The sequence below is a fragment of the Rhinoraja longicauda genome, chromosome 2, assembly GCF_053455715.1.
Source record: "Rhinoraja longicauda isolate Sanriku21f chromosome 2, sRhiLon1.1, whole genome shotgun sequence".
Lineage (NCBI taxonomy): Eukaryota > Metazoa > Chordata > Chondrichthyes > Rajiformes > Arhynchobatidae > Rhinoraja > Rhinoraja longicauda.
This window is the reverse complement of record NC_135954.1, coordinates 75959770-75980760: the sequence shown is the minus strand read 5'-3', so window position 1 is coordinate 75980760 and position 20991 is coordinate 75959770. Positions and strand designations below refer to the sequence as shown.

Below are 20991 nucleotides of genomic sequence, written 5' to 3'. Positions count from 1 at the left end.
GAATTAGTTTTGAAATCATGTTAAACTTAGCACATGGAAATTATCATCAATTACCGTTACAAATATAATTTTCCTCAAACATACTTCATGGGGATCAATGTTGATTTTGTATACCGAGGAAATTTTTTTAGAAGCAAAATCACTGTCATTGCCTGTGTTTAGTATAAAAGTTTTGTTTATTAAAATTTCAAATGTTATCGTTGATCAGTGAAGAAATTTGACAAACTCAGAACAGAAATGTAGTTGGATTCATTTAGACATTGTTAAAGAGAACTGAACACCAAACATTTCCTGTGTCCGCAACATAATAAAACCTGAACATTTTGTGGGTTTTGTGATCTTCGATGGTTCTTCTAAGACTTACAATATAGCAACTCAAGATTGAGTACCACCAGCAGGAATAGGGGGAGTACAAACCATTGGAGATTAATTCAGCTTTCAGAGTCACATCATTGTAGATACCCAACGCACACTAAAGGATCCATTGTTTCTTCCAAGTCATCCTCAAAAGGATGGCACAGCATGCACCCAATTAACTACAGGTGGTAATACTATAATGTAATAGTTGCATTCCCCCAAGAAACTTTGCATTATTGAAAATCATGTTATAAAAACAATTGTATCAATGGGCAAAAGAGAGTTAGGGACCAGAGTGTTTCAGATTTGCAGAAGCTGCTATTTTTCCTGCAGGGTTTTCAATAACTTTTTTTTTTACTAGCTATAAGTTTATTGTCGTTACTGCAAGCTGAAGATACCAGATGACAGTATTTTATATTGTTTAATAGAATATCATTTTCAATAGCAGTAATTGCATGTCAATTTCGATGAACGCCCGCTTAGCAGCTGTGTTCTTCAAAGAAAATGCTTATTTTGACTAAGACAGCTTTGTTTGCTGCTTGTCAATTTCCAAATTAACTTCTAAGTGGATCTCTAGTTCCCAATTGAAATTACATTGTACCCAATTCAGCCCACGTAATGCAAATAGCATTCTCTAATATATCAGTCGCATCATATCCAATTAATGTGGAAACATGCATTATAGCAGAACTACCTGTATTGCTCTCATCTGATAAGCCTCATGTGATTTGAACTCCAGAGGCCCAATATCAATTTAGCAATGGGTAAAATGATCAATCTCCTTCACACATACCTCCTGATCACAATATAACTTATTTTTCAGGAAGGAGGGTTCTCTGACTGAATCAAATGCAATGCTGGAGAAGGGGGAAGATTTGTGGTGCAGTAGTTTGGAGAAACATAAATTATTGCTATTGCATTATAAACTACTACAAAATAAAAAATGGAGGAAGGAGCTTTGTGTGCCACAGGAATAATACCTGTATTTAAATTGATTGTTTTTTGTTGTCTTTTCTTTTGTGATAAGAATGCAGTTGGGGTTTATTCAGAAATAATCTACAAGGAATTGTAATGGCTCCCTTAAAATTACTCTTCTTGATTTTCTCTGCTTTAAAATATAATACATAATACAGCAAGTAAATATGAATGCATACAAACAGTTATGATATAAATAAATACATTGCATCAATAAATAGTTACCGGATCCAATGTCAAAACATCATTGCTATACACAGATTAATGTAAAATATAATGACCCGGTTTTTATCAGTTACCACCAACCCAATAAGCACAGGTACATCATTGCACAAAATTTCCCCTAATGTGAAGCAGGTTTTTTTTACTTTAAACACTGGCGTTTGAGCATGGGTAGGAATCACTTGTTAAAAGGCAAGAATGCAGCTGACAGTCTGAATTACGTTGATTTGTTTCAAGGTGGATGAAGCAGGGTGGAAGATGATGAGACTGTGCAAATTACTGCCAATAGTTGCCAACATTGGAAAAGTTAAAATGGTATATTTTTTATTTATGGTAAGGTCACAGAAACAAAAATAAATAATAACTTTGCAATGTTGCTGGAAGTAGTGAAGTGCAAACTTCTGGATGCTTGGTCCTTCCATGGTCAGGGAAGTCAATTACATTTACAGATTCCGGTTTTAAATAATTAATTCATGGAGTAATAATTTGGTTATGTGATCATTTCACTGAACCTATCTGGCAAGATTTTATTCAATAAGCATTGAGGCCTATAAGTTCACAACACAAATTACAAATGCATGGACAAAGTCCCTATAACAGAGAGAAAAGTTCATTTACTATGTTCTTGGAGAATGATGTTACCAGAGGTACTCTGAGTTAGCAATTTGAAAATATAGACAAGTGGAAAATACTGAATTCTCACAGTATGAAAATGGTAGAGTAGATTTAAAGACAAAAAAAATCACTAATAGTTGTGATGTAAAAGTATGTGCTTTTCCTCCTAAATGGCAGTGCATTTAAAATATTATTTAAAGTTTCACTTTGAACACATCGTAGACATTTTGAATCAGGTATATGATAGCCTGAAAGTAAATATCCTTCTCTACTGTAAAATTATGCCTCAAATCCAACCTAAATACTTCCTTCAGTGTAAATGTAATTCTGTTTCATTCCATTTTTCAACCAACATGATGATCAAAATTAACCATTAAGCAATAGATTTTTTTTTTTTTTTAAACATAGTTTAATTGAGCTGTGGATAAACATCTACTCAATAATGATTGAAACTGCTGGAAGTTACTTATACAAAAGAATCTTGCACCTTTGTAACTAGGGATGGACCCTAAGCAATGACCTGAGTATGATTGTGTCACTGCATCTCTTAGTCCTGTGGTCAGCTACTTCTAACAAAGTAAATAAAACTATGATCTGATTGTATGAGAACTAGGTTACTGCATCTTATTGTGGCAAGTGCATTGAATGCATTCCTAAAAAATCATGGTAATTAATAACTCCCCACAAGAAGTGGTGTAAAGATGTAAAGATAGGTTTACCAGATTGCTGCCTGGATTAGACGCTATTAGGAGCGTCGGAGGTCTGATAGAAGTTTATAAAATTATGAGAGGAATAGATAGGGTAGCATGTTAGAATCTTTTTGCAGGGTGAAATGTCACAACCTGGAGGGCACAGCTTTAAGGTGAGAGAGGGAATGTTTAAAGGGGAGATGAAGGGCACATTTTTTTTTACAAAGAGAGTGGCAACTCCCTGAGTTGTGGTGAAAGCAAATATGATAGTGGTATTTATGAGGCTTTGAGATAGACTACAAAAATGCAGGGAATGGAGGGATATGAATTACATGCAAGCAGTTTAATTTAATTAGTTTAATTTGGCATCATGATCGACAGATTAGTTTAATTTGGCATCATGATCGACACAGACATTATGGACTGATGGGCCTGTTCATGTGCTGTATTGTTCCTAATTCATGTTCAGGTAATCTGGGTAGAGAAATAACTAAAGAATAGATTTGGTCAAATGTTACAAGTTCAACAGTGCCGGGACGTAAAGGAATGGAGGTGGGAAATCAGGCTGGTGTGGACTTGGAAGTGAAGATGCAAATGTTGGTGTCCTCCTACTCCTGGCACCCTTGTCTGTCCTGGAGGCAGCGGTGACCAACTGATGTGCATTTTTAGAAGGTGCACACTGCTATCACTAGGTGTTGGTGCAGAGGAAAGTGAATGTTTATGGCGGTGGACAAGGGGCCAGGCAGGCATGGAACACCTCATTTTCTGTGGAGTTGGGAATGGGATTTATGATTGTGCAATGATCAGCAACCAATCCTACTTTTGACCTTATGACAGAAGCAAGATCATTGATAATGCAACTGAAGCTGGTCAGGCCCAGGACTCTGTCCTAAGGATCTAGGACCAAAATTATTCATCTCCATCAACCACAACCATTGTGTAAGGCACAACCCCAACCACTGAAATGTTCTCCTCTTGAAGTTCATTGATTTCAACTTTACCTGGGCTTCTTGATGCCACATTTGGTCAAATGTTACAAGTGCAACATTTCAGAGTGTCTATGTTTCTTTAATGTCATTGGCAATATGTTATTGTGGCACTTCAGTGGTACTTTTGGCAAATGTGGTACATTATTGAAACCCTCTATAGATATACAGTTTGCACCAGGGAAATGAACAAAGCCTTCAGGAAGAATAAAGAAAATCGTTCTCAAACGGCAATCAAGTAAGAAAACCAATGGTTTCTGTGATTCACTCAAACATCTAACTTGTTACAGAGAAAAGTCGGAGGTATGGATTCTGCAATGCAAGTGACTTGCATGGAAAAATATCAACATTTACAGAGTACAACATTGCCAGCTGCTGGCCAAAGTGCAGCAATGCATCACTCAATCTTACTGCAATTTATAATGCATTAAAATACATTCAATAAACATGAAATGCATTACATTGCCATTCTTACACTGAATTTTTGGGAGTTCTTTGAACTGTTCCCTTTAAAATCCTTGCACATTTTATGTAAATTAATCCAGACTATAACCAAAAATGCTAAATAACAAGGTTGTATCGAGGAGTTTGTTAAACCTGCACTTGTTTTAAGATACCATCCACTGTACATGCATAACAGGGTGAAATTTCAATTGTGAATTTTCAACTGAGAACAAAATTATGACTGAATTTCAAACTCACAGCAGAGTGACTGAATAGGGCCATTCATTCATGGTCTTGAAAGGTTAAATGGACTGTGTGTCCTTGCTTAAAAACGGGCTTAAATATGTAAAAATATATGTATATAATATGCCATTGGAATATCACAGAGCCAGCAAATTCAAGTGATTAAGAGAGATGCTATGAGGTGCGTAGTTCCAAAATTATCCTACTCTGATTGATTTACACTACTCTGCCCTTCACACAAATTGCTTCCCCACTTTAAGAATGCACTCATTGGAATTACACATTAATTGTTCATTAAACTAATTGCAGGAAGTTGAGTGTAATAATAGCAAAACAATCTTACTAACAATGTTACTGATTGCCAATCAGCATACTTGGGCAAGAGAGAGAAGGTGGTAACAGTGCTGTTTCAGGTAAAGTCTTCCAGGTATTAATCGTCATTAAAGATTTTATAGATTCATAGAGTCATAGAGATTCATAGCGTGGAAACAGATCCTTCAGCCCAATTTGCCCCAGCCAACCAACATGCCCCATCTATACCAGTTTCACCTCCCTCCGTTTGGCCCATATCCCTCTAAACCTATCCGATCCATGTACCTGTCTAAATGTTTGTTAAACGTTGTGATAGTGGCATCCTCAACTACCTTCTCCGGCAGCTCGTTTCATATCCACCACCTTTTGTACGAAAAGGTAGCCCCTTAGGTTCCTATTAAATCTTTCCTTAAATCTTCACCTTAAATCTATGTCATATTTAAAAACCTATTTAAAAATAACAATATAGAATTTAAAAAAAACTTTTCTATTGTTTTTATTTGCTACTTTGTATTCTCTCCTTAACTCAACTTCTCACTATTTCGCTTACCCAATCTGATTAGATCTCAATTTATTTATATTAATTCACACTCAATTTCAGTGACTTCTCTGTTTAGTTTTCAACCCTCAATTCTCATTGGTTAAGGAAACATTGTATGTCCCACTGTAAATTTGCATCCTGGATATCATGTTCTCTTCACCATGTTGTTATTTGTTAGCGATTTGAACTAGTGAAGATACAAATCATTTTTTATATGATGATATTATGACATGCCATGCTCCAGCACGTTCTGACCCATTCATTCTATTATGAATCCGCTAGCTTTCTGCTGTGATGCCTAGGGTAACCAACAAAGCACCTAATTCCTCAAACCTCAATATAAAAAATGTGTAAACAGTTATGTCTTTGTAATCACCTTCACCAGTTTCTGAGGATTCAGGTGGTCTCTAAGCCTGTAACTGTTCACAAAAATGACAAGGGCAAATAAATAACATCAGGGGTGTAATTTTTACATAGACTTTATACATTGTGCTTTATTTATCTTATTTTGAAAATACTCTTGGTACTGTTCCAACTATGGGATGATATCCTATATTAAGGAAAGTCCCACAAACATCAGTCATAAAAAAACCTAAAATCCCATTTAGTCACCTACTCCAATCTACTTACCATTATATCGAATTATGTCACTATGGTGCAGTTTCTTTGAATGCTGAAGGAAAGTAAACATTGCAAACTGCTAAAATATTAATTTTAGTATGGCTGTATGGTAATTCGAGTTTCATTGTACCTTAATTGGTACACGTGACAATAAACGGACCTTTGAACCCTTTACTTTAATACTGCTGATTGCTAACAACACTCATTTAATAATTAGGAGAGGTCCACAAACAAGACCCAAGGCAAATCATCTTTTAAACTTAATGGGATGGCAAGTGTTATCATATTTTTGAATTGTATTTCAGATTTCCAGCATCTGTAGTTTTGAGCTCCAATGGTTTTTTGTAATCACCAAATAAAAGACGAGATTATTTGTTTTCCATGTTCTCAGTTGAATGCATCCTTGTGACGTTGCATTGATTTATTTTCAGTGACAGCTATTAGATCTGGCTCAAACCAACTGCATTGCACTCAAGCACATGGGAATCCTGCCAAAACAAGTCTAAATAAGGTCCATTCTGGACACAATGCTGGCGTCAGTGGCACATTGATCCACCAGCATCACGGCCCATCCCATAACACTGATGACATACATAAAGCCAGAGAGGAAGATCCTGGCCACAGTGCCCTGAAGTAAGTCTGAATATCTGTGCTTTGACATTTTGGTAACAGAAAGTGGATTGAAAATAATACAATCCTTTTTGTTTTGCTTAGTTTCAGCAAACACATAGAATGTTTCTTGGCTTCTTGACTGCTGTCAATGTATCTCGGATAATGAAACAGGATTTTTAGATTTTACGCAAGGGTGTAATCCTCATCAAACCCATTGCAACTCTCATCTGAAAGCAATTTGGTCTGTTTTTCACCTCTTCTACTGACTTGTGCATAGACTGTCTGTGGTTTCGCAAAAGGTCTTTCAACAAGCCAGTTTGCCACAGTTGATACGTCCGAGTTCCTCAGTTTATTTCAACAACTGTAATCTTACAGGAAGATGAAGCTATCATTAAGTTCTTGGTTCAAGTCTGTGAGAAAGCTGAAATAATATCTGTTGGTTGTCAATAATATGCAAGTGACGAATGTAGGCTTTCACATCCTGGTGGTCTTTCTGACTACCATCCGTACCTGAAGTCAGAGGAGAAAGCGTTTTCATCAATTTCATGCTGAGGTTTTGCAATGGGCCAACTAGTTATTTTGTTAATGTGAAAATGTTCATTATAAAAAGAAACTGAACAGCAGTCCATAAATACACAGTCCATTTCAACAATCTAGATAGTCTGTTTTAAGTGTATCTAGAAACTACAGCAAAGGAAGTTTATAATAAAACTCATAAAAGATGTTTTCTGATGAAAACTGAGCAAATTTTCCATCACAATATGGTGAATGGAGAATCACAGCACCCAAATGATAAAAGGGAAGTTAATCGCAGTCAATTATTGATGACATTAGCAGGGCAAATCTATAGTCATTAGACCAAAAATAATGGGGCCATTGCATTTCTATTTGCCAAATCTCAAGTGAACACTTCTGTCTCCAAGTCTCGGGCCAAGGCTTCTGAACCTTAAATATTTGCAACTCATGATATGAATGTTGCTAAAATTCCAAGGGTTTGATTCTGAACTACTTGTACTTATTTGGGGAAAGAGTGAATATGTACTGTGAAAGTTGAAATATTGATTTATCATGGGTCGTGTGATACATTTTGAGGAGGAAACTGAAAGAGGACAAAAATATGCTGGCAGAATGGCAGACAAGTGGCAAATGAAATTGAATACTGAGAAATAATAGAAAGAACAAAGAATAAATGGCATGGTTGTAAATGTGTACAAAGAGAGGGCCCGGGGTATACATGTGAATAATCATTTTTAAATATTACGGGCTGTTGAGAAAGTGGTTACTAATGGATTCACGTGATTCATAATTAGAGGCACAGGGTTCAAATGCAGGCTGGTTATACTAAGTCGTGCCGAACAGCAGTTAGGTATCAACTAGTGTATTATTCCAATTCTGGTCACTATTCTTTAGGAAGGGTGCAGGGAAGATTACAAGGGTGTTGCAAGGATTTAAGGGTCTGAGCTATAGGGAGAGATTGCCTAAGACTTTATTCCTTGGACCATAGGAGGCCGAGGGCAGATCTTATGGAGGTACATATGGAACAACCTACTGGAGGAAGTAGTTGAGGCAAGTACAATAACAATATTTAAAAGACACGTGGACAGGTACATGGACAGGTAAAGTTGAAAAGGAAATTTGCCAAACGCAGGCAAATGGGGGAGGCCCAGATGTGACATCTTGGACAAGAGGTGCTGAAGGGTCTGTTTACATATATGTATACATACAGCACCATAGTCAGGATTGAACTCGGGTCTCTGGTGCTATAAGGCTGCAACTCTACTGCGGTATCATATTGTTGCCCCAATGTATTAGCCCAAATCATAAACATGATATGTATACACCTATCATACATCATAGGTGTATGATTCTATGACACTATGGACATAAACTAAATGTTAGTCCTTGGAGTAAAAAGATCAATAGGGTATTTGAATGAGGTTTATATGATCATGAGAGTAGATAGAGAGAAACATTTCATGTGAGCAGATGTTTAAAGAATACATTGGGGCAGCAATATGATACCGCAGTAGAGTTGCAGCCTTACAGCACCAGAGACCCGAGTTCAATCCTGACTATGGTGCTGTATGTACGGAGTTTGTACGTTCTTCCTGTGACCGCGTGAGTTTTCTCCTGGTTCTCCAGTTTCCTCCCACATTCCAAAGGCGTGCAGATTTGTAAATTAATTGGCTTCTGTAAATTCCCTAGTCTGTAGGAAAGAACTAGTGTAAAGGTGATCACTGTTCGGCATGAATTCAGTGGGCCGAAGGGCCTGTTCCCACACTGCATCTCCAAAACTAAAACTAAAAAACTAAATATGACGGGATTTAAGTAAAGACCTCTTTTTACAAAGAGTGGCTATAATCCAGAACTCTGAGAGACGTATCAGGCCTCTCAAAGGGGAATTGGATAGGAATAGAGGGAAAATAATTTGAAGGGCTATGAGGAAAGATAAGAGAAACATGCTCGACTGGAATGGTGTACTGGAGGCTGGCATAGAGATATGATGAGCCGAATTGCCTCAGTCTGTGCTGTAATGATTCCATATGAAGTCAGACCGTTAATCAATTTTATATCTCTCTTCCATCCATTTATATTACATCCTCCAACATTTCCGTTACCTACAACGGGACCCCACTAATGGCCACATCTTCCCAACCTCTCCCCTTTCTGCGTTCCGCAGAGACCATTCCCTCCGTAACTCCCTGGTCCACTTGTCCCTTCCTACACAAACCACCCCACCCCCGAGCACTTTCCCCTGCAACCGCAGGAGATGCAACACCTGTCCCTTTACCTCCCCCCCCAACTCCATCCAAGGACCCAAACAGTCTTTCCAGGTGAGACAGAGGTTCACCTGCACCTCCTCCAACCTCATATATTGTATCTGCTGCTCTAGATGTCAACTTCTTTACATTGGCGAAACCAAAAGCAGGCTCGGCGATCGTTTCGCTCAACACCTTCGCTCAGTCCGCCTTAATCAACCCTGATCTCCCGGTGGCTGAGCACTTCAACTCCCCCTCCCAGTATGACCTTTGTCATGGGCCTCCTCCAGTGCCATAGTGAGGCCCACCAGAAATTGGAGGAACAGCACCTCATATTTCGCTTGGGCAGCTTGCAGCCCAATGGTATGAACATTGACTTCTCCAACTTTAGATAGTTCCTCTGTCCCTCTCTTCCCCTCCCCTTCCCAGTTCTCCCTCTATCTTCCTGTCTCCACCTATACCCTTCCTTTGTCCCGCCCCCCTGACATCAGTCTGAAGAAGGGTCTCGACCAGAAACATCACCCATTCCTCTCCTGAGATGCTGCCTGACCTGCTGAGTTACTCCAGCATTTTTTGAAATAAATACCTTATATTTCTCTTCAATCACCTAAAATCTCTCTTTGTTAAAAAAAGAGCAGGACGAATGGTAAAATGATTGGAAGGACCCTTCTATTTCCTCAATCCCCACAATGAGTCTTATTCAGCCCAAGCACTGAGAACAATGACAATTCTAATACTTACTGATCTGGTTAATCCTGCAGTGCCTCAGCAGTCTAATCGTATCTGCGATCATGTGCTAGGAACAGAGAGAAAAATGAACACAAGGAAAAACTGCATAAAATGCGAGTAGTAAACTAGAAATTGCTTTCTCCTACAATGTGTTTGTATATTGCATTGTAGCAGAACATTTTTTTAATGGTAGATGATGATGGTCCATGATTTCCACTGAAACGTCACAGTGTTAGAGGACTCATGTTCTGCTGCAAACAGACTACCTTCACTTTCCTGGGTATGGTCGTACCATCCTATTACAAACTAGGTAAAAGATTGGCACAATTCACAGGGATAAAATTGACAGTATAATATAGATAAATGTGAGGTTATCCACTTTGGCGGCAGAAACAAGGAGGCAGATTATTATCTCAATGGAGTTAGGTTAGGTAAGGGGAGGTGCAGCGAGACCTCGGTGTCCTTGTACACCAGTCACTGAAAGGTGGCGTGCAGGTACGGCAGGCAGTGAAGAAAGCTAATGGAATGTTGGCCTTCATAACAAGAGGATTTCAGTATAGGAGTAAAGAAGTTCTTCTGCAGTTGTATAGGGCCTTGGTAAGACCAGATCTGGAGTATTGTGTACAGTTTTGGTCTCCTAATTTGAGGAAGGACATCCTTGTAATTGAGGCAGTTCATGGTTCATTGGTTCACAAGATTGATCCCTGGGATGGCGGGACTGACATACGAGGAAAGATTGAAAAGACTAGGCTTGTATTCACTGGAGTTTAGAAGGATGAGAGGGAATCTTATAGAAACATATAAAATTATAAAAGGACTGGACAAGCTAGATGCAGGAAAAATGTTCCCAATGTTGGGCGAGTCCAGAACCAGGGGCCACAGTTTTAGAATAAAGGGGAGGCCATTTAAAACTGAGGTGAGAAAAAACTTTTTCACCCAGAGAGTTGTGAATTTGTGGAATTCTCTGCCACAGAGGGCAGTGGAAGCCAAATCACTGGATGGATTTAAGAGAGAGTTAGATAGAGCTCTAGGGGCTAGTGGAATCAAGGGATATGGGGAGAAGGCAGGCACGGGGTATTGATTGGGGACGATCAGCCATGATCACAATGAATGGCGGTGCTGGTTCGAAGGGCCGAATGGCCTCCTCCTGCACCTATTTTCTATGTTTCTTTGGATATTGAAGATCAGGACCATAATAATTTAAATGAAGTGTATCCACAAAACTGCCAAAGGAAGCCACAGATCTCGTTTCATGTCAGTACAATAGCCTGGATTTTGCTGAGGTTTCCAAATACTTTCAATCAAAACTACAGGAACTTCCGTTGTAGGTGACGGAAATGTTGGCACTTCAACTCCCCCTCCCATTCCCAGTCTGACCTTTCTGTCATGGGCCTCCTCCAGTGCCATAGCCCGAGATGCTGCCTGACCTGCTGAGTTACTCCAGCACTTTGTGAATAAATGCCATCCTTTCAAGGTTACTTGAATTTGTTCTGCCCCATCCAGGACATTGTTTCAGGTCTCACTGAAACAATGAGCTGCTTGATTCACAGGATCAGCCTTCCAGATCCAAAGAAAGTAAGTGTGGTGGGATTGGGAAAGTAACCAAAAGGCTATACCAGGGAACACAAGAGGTTTTGCAGATAGTCTGCACACCAGATATGATAAACATTGTGACAGCATTGTGCACTAACCCTCAACAGATTGATATGTCTTCATCCATTCTTTAATCTCAATTATCATCAATACTTGTCAGAGGTAATTTTCTGCTACTTTTGCACAAACCTCTATTTTTAATTGAGACATAACCAACATTCACGGTTAGTTGCTTTCAAGCTCCCTAGCCCAGCTCTGGAGTTGACATATTTAACAGATAGAAATAATTCCTGTGGATTGGAGGATAGCAAATGTTATCCCACTTTTTAAGAAAGGAGGGAGAGAGAAAACGGGTAATTATAGACCAGTTAGTCTGACATCAGTGGTGGGGAAGATGCTGGAATCAATTATAAAAGACGAAATTGCTGAGCATTTGGATAGCAGTAACGGGATCATTCCGAGTCAGCATGGATTTACGAAGGGGAAATCATGCTTGACAAATCTACTGGAATTTTTTGAGGATGTAACTAGGAAAATTGACAGGGGAGAGTCAGTGGATGTGGTGTACCTCGACTTTCAGAAAGCCTTCGACAAGGTCCCACATAGGAGATTAGTGGGCAAAATTAGGGCACATGGTATTGGGGGTAGGGTACTGACATGGATAGAAAATTGGTTGACAGACAGAAAGCAAAGAGTGGGGATAAATGGGTCCCTTTCGGAATGGCAGGCAGTGACCAGTGGGGTACCGCAAGGTTCGGTGCTGGGACCCCAGCTATTTACGATATACATTAATGACTTAGATGAAGGGATTAAAAGTACCATTAGCAAATTTGCAGATGATACTAAGCTGGGGGGTAGTGTGAATTGTGAGGAAGATGCAATAAGGCTGCAGGGTGACTTGGACAGGTTGTGTGAGTGGGCGGATACATGACAGATGCAGTTTAATGTAGATAAGTGTGAGGTTATTCACTTTGGAAGTAAGAATAGAAAGGCAGATTATTATCTGAATGGTGTCAAGTTAGGAGGAGGGGGAGTTCAACAAGATCTGGGTGTCCTAGTGCATCAGTCAATGAAAGGAAGCATGCAGGTACAGCAGGCAGTGAAGAAAGCCAATGGAATGTTGGCCTTCGTAACAAGAGGAGTTGAGTATAGGAGCAAAGAGGTCCTTCTACAGTTGTACCGGGCCCTGGTGAGACCGCACCTGGAGTACTGTGTGCAGTTTTGGTCTCCAAATTTGAGGAAGGATATTCTTGCTATGGAGGGCATGCAGCGTAGGTTCACTAGGTTAATTCCCGGAATGGCGGGACTGTCGTATGTTGAAAGGCTGGAGCGATTGGGCTTGTATACATTGGAATTTAGAAGGATGAGGGGGGATCTTATTGAAACATATAAGATAATTAGGGGATTGGACACATTAGAGGGTGGAAACATGTTCCCAATGTTGGGGGAGTCCAGAACAAGGGGCCACAGTTTAAGAATAAGGGGTAGGCCATTTAGAACGGAGATGAGGAAGAACTTTTTCAGTCAGAGAGTGGTGAAGGTGTGGAATTCTCTGCCTCAGAAGGCAGTGGAGGCCAGTTCGTTGGATGCTTTCAAGAGAGAGCTGGATAGAGCTCTTAAGGATAGCGGAGTGAGGGGGTATGGGGAGAAGGCAGGAACGGGGTACTGATTGAGAGTGATCAGCCATGATCGCATTGAATGGCGGTGCTGGCTCGAAGGGCTGAATGGCCTACTCCTGCACCTATTGTCTATTGTCTATTGTCTATTGTGGGAAAACAATGAAGAGCTGTGATCTCCCAGTTGGTTATTACTTTCATTATCTGAAAATCACAAAAAATATTTGCTAAAAATGACTTTAAATGATCAAAACTAACCATTCCTTAATTAACATTGTTTACTTCTATTCAACCCTGGATAGGCCATAAGGTTATGCTTACTTATCATGATAATTAGCCATATCCTAGTTGTCAGTTAAGAAAATACAAAATATGAATTGTACATACCAACTTTTCAAAGTTGACAAGATTATCCAAAAAGGTTTTGTTTCCTTCATGTATAAATGTTACATCTGACAATAAAAATTAAAACAGGGTGATAAATTATAAATCCAGTAGAAAAAAAAATTAGAAATGCATTGTTAATTGAGAAAACTTTAACACTTCACAAACTATTCAGATAACGCAATTCTTTAAAATATATCTCAAATTCATTGAACATATTTGAGAACATGGTAAGAGTACGAAAGGAGAAGAAGCTTCTTCAAGAGACCTCTTTTTTAAGAAACAAAGAACATAGAACAGTACATTACAGACACACACCCACAATATCTGTGCTGAACATTAAACTACCTCTTCTGCCTGCATGTGATCCATATATATCCATTCTCTGCATAAACAGCACTATCTATACCTCTCATAATTTTATGTACTTCTGTCAGGTATGCCCGCAACCTCCGACTATCTAGAAAAAAAAACCATATATGTTCAACTTCTCCTGATAGTTAATTCCTTTTAATTTAGGCAACAATATGATAAATTTGTTTGTCACCATCTCTAAAGCCTCCACATCCTCTCTGTAATGGGGCCACCAGAACTGAACGCAATGCCCAAATTTGGTCTAACCAAGTTCCTTAAAGTTTGTCTCTTATATTCAATGCCTTGATCAGTGAAGACAAACATACCATACCTTTACTGCACTATTCAGTTATATTATTGCTTTCAGGGAGCTTTGGACATGGACACCAAGATCCTTCTGTACATTAAGTCTCTTAAGGGTCTTGCCATTACTCCATATTTTCCCCTTATATTCAACTTCACAGGTGCTTGGATTAAACTCCATCTGTCATTTCTCTGTGAACCAGAGTATCCAATATCTGTGAAACTGGTCATTCAGTATTAAACAATGAACTAATGGTAAACCTCATTATAAGATTTAAAGAGGCAATATGCCTGCAAATATTTTCCTCTCAGGAAATACATGTTAAATGGTGATGCACAACAACTCTGTGCATGCTTAGTATGTATTGGGCAGGGCAGGGGCATGTTGAATGGATTCATCAGAAGTGGGGAAATAAGTTTAAATTACAATGGGTTGTTGAAAGATTTGGGATAAGATTAGTGGGGAGGGATGTAGTGGTGGAAGGCTTGAGAGAGGCCCACATAAGGCCACCTGAATGGAAGTGGTTTCAAAAGCACTGATATCCCATATTGTGACACCCCACTGATCTATGCTTTATACACAGTGCACTGGATGTATTGCGTTGTCTACCTGCCTCCTATCCCGTTGTACTTAGAAATGTGTGGGTTAAATGTAGGTTTTGTTTGGATTGGGGTATTTTAAATGTTAACTTCTCACCCTAAATGCCTCATACTCATGATTTGTCAGGCTTATCAAATTAAATATTATAATTCATACTTTATGACTAATTTGTAATTCACAAAAACTCACTTAAATTTCGAAAATATATGCCTCTATGTCAGATCAGAGGATTTAGTTATCTGCATACGTGGTAAACAGCATTAACTTGATTTGTTTTAATTTTAAGTCTTCACCTTCTTTCCCTGTCCCCAGCACCTATCCCCATCTCTCCCCTCTCCAAAATGTCCTGTCTGAGATTACCTTTTAGCAGCAAAGGCATGAAGGGAATTTTCGGTGGTTTCATCTTTTTGAAAGCATCTCTGTAGGCTTTATGATTCAAAGACGGATCCTAAAAGGTGAAATATATTAAATCAATGGCATTTATACACATTACTTTACAATAATAAATCATTACCATTTACAGCCTTTCAATTTTTTATTTGCTATTACAATTTCTCTTCAGCAGAAGTCCAGGAGAAATGATATCAAATACTGTGGTATTTTTTCTAGGACTTCCACTGATATTTCATAGCAATTAAGGTGATCAGATCACTCCTGAATTTTCAATTGTTCTAAGCGTGGGAGGCATAAGAGAGATAAATTCTGCACTCATGAAGGTGGGAGATGGTTACATCAAGGATTGAAGAATTTTTCACCTGTCAACATCCAGATGAAGTCAGAGGCTCTGCCAATGGAGATGAAGCTACAACGTGGCAAAATCATAAATTCTCCAAATATTTCAGAGCCATATGCCTATAGTTATACAGCAAAGGACAGCCTTTTCACTCATAAGTCTGTGTTGACCATTAAACCTATATTCCTGCCAACAGCCTTTAAATTCTACTAAATGAAAAGCAATTTACAGTGGGCACACAACATGTCTTTGGAGCATTGGAGAACATGAGATTATCCACGCAGTCACATGGAGAATGTGCAAAATTCACATAGGCAGCCCTAGAGTTAAGGATTGAACCCAGCTCACTGGAGCTCAGTGACAACAGCTCTAATAGTGACACTGTGCCACCCACTTTGAAGCTATAGCCTTGACATTCTGCCTGTAGTTTGCACCCAGGAACCTCTAAGACCTCTGACTTGACCTCAACATCTGGCCTCAGCTCATTCAATTTTTCTCCAAATCAGCTCAAATTTCAATCATTGGTTACACTGTCCAATACTGCCATAGTTCAAGATATAGGCCAGCTTCATGGAATAAATCTTTTTGTTCTCCAGCAAAAAGTGGCATTAATATAATAGCTTTAATACAGGAAAAAAGTCTCAACATTATCCAAGAAGGCATCTGAAGTCATTTTATGAGCAGAATATAATGCTACAAATTCTTTCTTGAACCATTCACTCTGTCATCCTGACAATTCAAGATCAATCAGCATTAGAACATGTTTCCTATTGTGTGAATAAACTGCATTCAAATTCATGGGGTGGGCTTAGAATGCTGAATTGATTTTCATGTCTATGCACTCTGAACACTGGAATTTTAAATTAGCAATTGGCTGTGCTGAAGACCACAAAAAGGTTCACCAATGAAAATGACTCACATTTATAAAGCCCTTTCATGATGATAATGTCTGACGGCATTTCATGGCCATATATATCTTTGTAGCAACTTATTTGCAATGTCCCACAAACATCAATAAACAGTCAACCATTGGCTGAGGGATCAATAATAAGAAGGAAGATTGCCTCAGAACACCAGATGAATCCACCTCTTTTTCCTCACATATTTACCTGAGACATGTTTCATGTTCTAGCCAGATGACAGCGCCCTCTAATAGCACAACACCATCTATCTAAAATAAAACGATGCACTCATATTACTGAGATACGGTACAGGGGTATGAACACCACCACCGGGCACGTTTCGGTGCCCGGGGCGGCTCGGCCGGGGGGCCTTCCATCCCCTTGCGGGGGCTGTGCGTGTCGTTTGCCTCGGTAGGGGTCGAGCTGCCTGTCCGTGGGTGCGGGGGGAAGAGAGGGGAAGTTTTGTTGCCTCCATCACAGTGAGGGGGTGTTTGGAGTCACTGTGATGGATGTTTGTGTTGGGGTCGGGTGTCTTGTGTTCTTTTCTTTTTGCTGTGTTTTGTGTGACTGCTGAAATTTCGTTCGGTGTTGTGCCGAGTGACAATAAAGTGTTGTTATGTTATGTTATGTTATGTTATGTTATTAAGCCAAGGCTCACAACCAGACTTTGGCTTCTGCCACCGAAGTCCAACTATTGCATCAGAAATTTGTAGATGGAGATTATTGGACCCAGCATGATTTTTCTTCTATTAATTTTCTTGCTCACAACACCTATATTTCCAATGTGCGTAGCTTTACTTTGAATTCAAAATCACCACCAGAACATCAAACATAGAACACTAAACTCTAATCAGAGTGTTATGCGTTGTCCAACGTACTGAGACTTACTGTTAAATGTTCAAGTTCAGAGAAGAGCTTTTTAAATTTCCCTGGCAATTTCTAGGATAGAAAAAGAACATGTCAATATGAAACTTTTAGTCAAATGATATCACATAATCAAAATGTTTATTCAAATAACAGACCATCTGCACTCTGACAGGATTCAATGGGTATATTTAATGTCTGTAATTCTTCCTCAATCATTGATTCACGAGTCCACTATTCCATGTACCAGGCATATAAAAACTGATATGAATACTAGAGTGTCAGAAGCGATAATTGGATTCATGTGTGTTTTGTGTTGGGGAGGTTTTCTTTATTCTCCAGCTCACCACCAATAATACAATTATCCTGATATTTATTATGGAGGTGTTGAGGGAGAGGTAAAGTGTTAAATTGCACCTAAAACTTGGAAGGACCAGTAGGTCAGAAGTCATGGCGCTGTTAATGGCAACATCACAAACATACTTTATGCTTCTTTTTTTCCTACTGCAGTGTGTGAGTCAGTTGTTACAAAAATTACACAGGATTGCTCCTCCCATCAAAAGGATACACGATCAATATGCTTCACAACCCAGCTTTGAAAAGATGCAATGACCAAAGAAAACCATTGTTATTTCACATTTTCAGCCTTTCTCATGGGAACAGGATCAGGATGTAGTTAATGCCCAAGGTGACATTGTACTCACATTGTGCTTCTTTCTCACAAGGGGTTTCAGCAAATTGGTCTGCCAACATTGAATGTATTTTTTAAAAAAGATTGGGATAAAAATGAATGCATAAATTGGAACGTTACTCAAAATTTCAAGGAAATAATTAATAGCAAATTTGAGAGAACTGCTGGAAATGTGCTGAAATTCTGAAATAATGCCTTGCACCTTACCCATTTGAAAGATGTGGAAAAGCTGTGTAATTCAATGCAGTGGTTCAAGCATCTCAATTTTTTTCTGGCATAGCTCCGTCTCATTAATGGTCTGTTTCCACATATTAACAAAAGATAACTCTCCACTGCTTACTTCAGCATCCCATAATGTTTCTGTTCACGGTTTCTTCACGTTGCACAGAGAAATGACATTTCACAACAGCTAAATGCTTACCTCCCAGGTTTGAGAAAGTCGGCAGACAGCAGCACTGTTCAGACCCATTATGATGGCGAAGAAAGAGTTAAAGTTCCGCAGTGCCCTGCAGCTAGGAGTTAGAACATGATTCCATGTTAGACTCTGGTGTTACTTGCGCAATCAATCACAAAACAGGTGTATCTGGAAAGATCCAAGATTCCTATAATCTCCTACCTGCTTTCTGTTGGGGCAAAAACTGCATTTGCTGAGTTCCCATTATTATCATGAGTCCTGAACCAAGATATCGACTCAAAACTCAACCAACCCTTTCACATCATAGAAACCAACCTTTCCCCCACCCCTTCCCTCCATTGTCTCCATCTACACTTCATGTGTCCTCAGGGAAGGAGCCATAATTCTGAAGGATCACTCACACCCCCATCATTCTCTCTCCTCTCCTCATGTGCTAAGGATGTATTCTCAAACCTCTAATTCAGGGGTGGCCAAACCGCGGCTCGCAAGCTACATGCGGCTCTTTGACCTTTAATATGCGGCTCGTGGAAATATGTTGGCTGAGCTCCTTTTTTCAATCACAGTTAATATAAAAGGTAAATAAGAAAAAAATTCAAGCTTTATAATTATTTACTGGGTATGAATTGAGACCCCATTGGAATAGAACATGTTTAATGTTCATGGTTAGTAAAAATATTTAAGAATTTAAATCCCGATTTTAATGCTAAATCCGAGTGAGGCATTGTTCTTTAGTGCTGGGGGAGGGAATGGTGGGAGGCAGAGGGATTAAAGAAATTTCAGGTCAGCAAGGGTTACAGAGGAATGTCAGAAGACTGAGGTCATGGGTAAGGGGGTTAAAGATTTGGGTGCGCCGGGGAGTGAGAGTGGTCACAGGTGGCTTAATGCGACTAGGCCCGACCGCACTCACGTCAGTGTAACACAAGACGTTGAACTGTGCAGACCTAGTTGGTACAGTTCGGATACAAGTTTTATTTAAAGTATCTGTCAGTAGGAGAGTAAATACATTCCCTGGTATTGAAATAAAAGACCACAAACTGGAAGAATACAAAGATAAATTACAAGGACTGCTGTATGTCCAATTCTCGAACCTCTGGTTACGGAATCATCTGCTGTGGAAATTGAACTAATGGAATTACAGGAGGACCTGGGTCTAAAGATGATCCATAAATCCCAGTCTACAATTGAGTTCTGGAAACAAGTTCCAGAAATAAAATATCCGGAACTGAAGAAAACTAGTGTGCGACTCATCTCAATTTTCAGCACAACATACTGCTGTGAATCACTGTACTCTGTAATGAAGTTTGTGAAGTCGAAGCATCGTGCAATCCTTACAAACCAACACCTGACGGAGCTAATTCGTACAGCTTTGACAACATATCAGCCAGATTTTCAACGACTCACAGCCAAGATGGAGACCCACAAGACCACTACTAGCAGTAAATAGCGGCTTTAATAGCCTGATATTTGTAGAATTGTCTGTTTGTCATAAAAATATTATGATAAGACTGAATTTTGTAAGGTGGTATCTGATTAAAATATCTCTAATTTTATTGGTTTGCTTTTTTTAAAAACATATTTTCCTCCATGTTTTGACCTGATATATACTAAGACAAATAAATATCATTAAAAATATAATGTTTTCCTTTTTAGTTTTAGTTTTGGCAGTCTAATTTTATGTTACTGAAATGCAAATTCGCACATTTTTCTTAGAAGTTCCCGTAGTTCATTACCATATTAAATACGCTCAATATAGTTAAAACAATCATCAGTCAAGATTTTGAAAACATTTGGTATATATGTGTACTTTGTGATTACTGAAACTAATACAAATTAACAGTTTAAAAAACTGCATACATGAATAAATATTATTGCATACATGCATTTCTTAATATTTATATAACATTTTTGTAACAAAATGTGTATGTAACAATAAAAACGTATGTGTAAATTTTGTTCATGTCTTGCGGCTCTCAAACATCTGAACTTTATCGTATGTGGCTCTTACATTAAGCAAGTTTGGCCACCCCTGCTCTAATTGAACACATTGTGACCTTGTACTTTAAAAAAAAATCTGCACTTTCTCTGTAGCCTTTACATTATATTCTGTCTGAAGAAGGGTGTAGACCCAAAATATCACCAATTCCTTTTCTCCAGATACTGCCTGACTCGCTGAGTTACTCCAGCTTTTTGTTTCAATCTTTGGTTTAAACCAGCATCTGCAGTTCCTTCCTACACACTATATTCTGCATTCTGATTGTTTTCTCTTTTGCACTATTTGTTGTACATATATACGGTATAATTGCATTCATGTACAGTGTAATCTGTCTGGACAGCATGCAAAACAAAGCTTTTCACTCTGCCTTGTTACACGATAATAATAAACAAATACTAATACATTCTTAGGAAGAGCCTCTGACACAAAATATGGAC

General features: G+C 38.9%; 1 protein-coding gene across 1 annotated transcript in view; it reads right to left on the bottom strand.

The window, feature by feature from the left end:
• Positions 1 to 211: 211 nt before the first annotated feature.
• LOC144605936 (rap guanine nucleotide exchange factor 5-like) overlaps positions 212 to 20991 on the bottom strand; it is a 68197-nt gene continuing 47417 nt past the window's right edge. Inside the window, exons 11-16 of the mRNA XM_078421628.1 lie at positions 18568 to 18658; positions 17480 to 17530; positions 15317 to 15404; positions 13702 to 13766; positions 10118 to 10172; positions 212 to 7127 (exon numbers count right to left, since the gene is read on the bottom strand). Coding sequence (XP_078277754.1) covers positions 7009 to 7127; positions 10118 to 10172; positions 13702 to 13766; positions 15317 to 15404; positions 17480 to 17530; positions 18568 to 18658 — 469 coding nt within the window. The 3' untranslated portion in view covers positions 212 to 7008. The remainder of the gene's footprint in view (positions 7128 to 10117; positions 10173 to 13701; positions 13767 to 15316; positions 15405 to 17479; positions 17531 to 18567; positions 18659 to 20991) is intronic.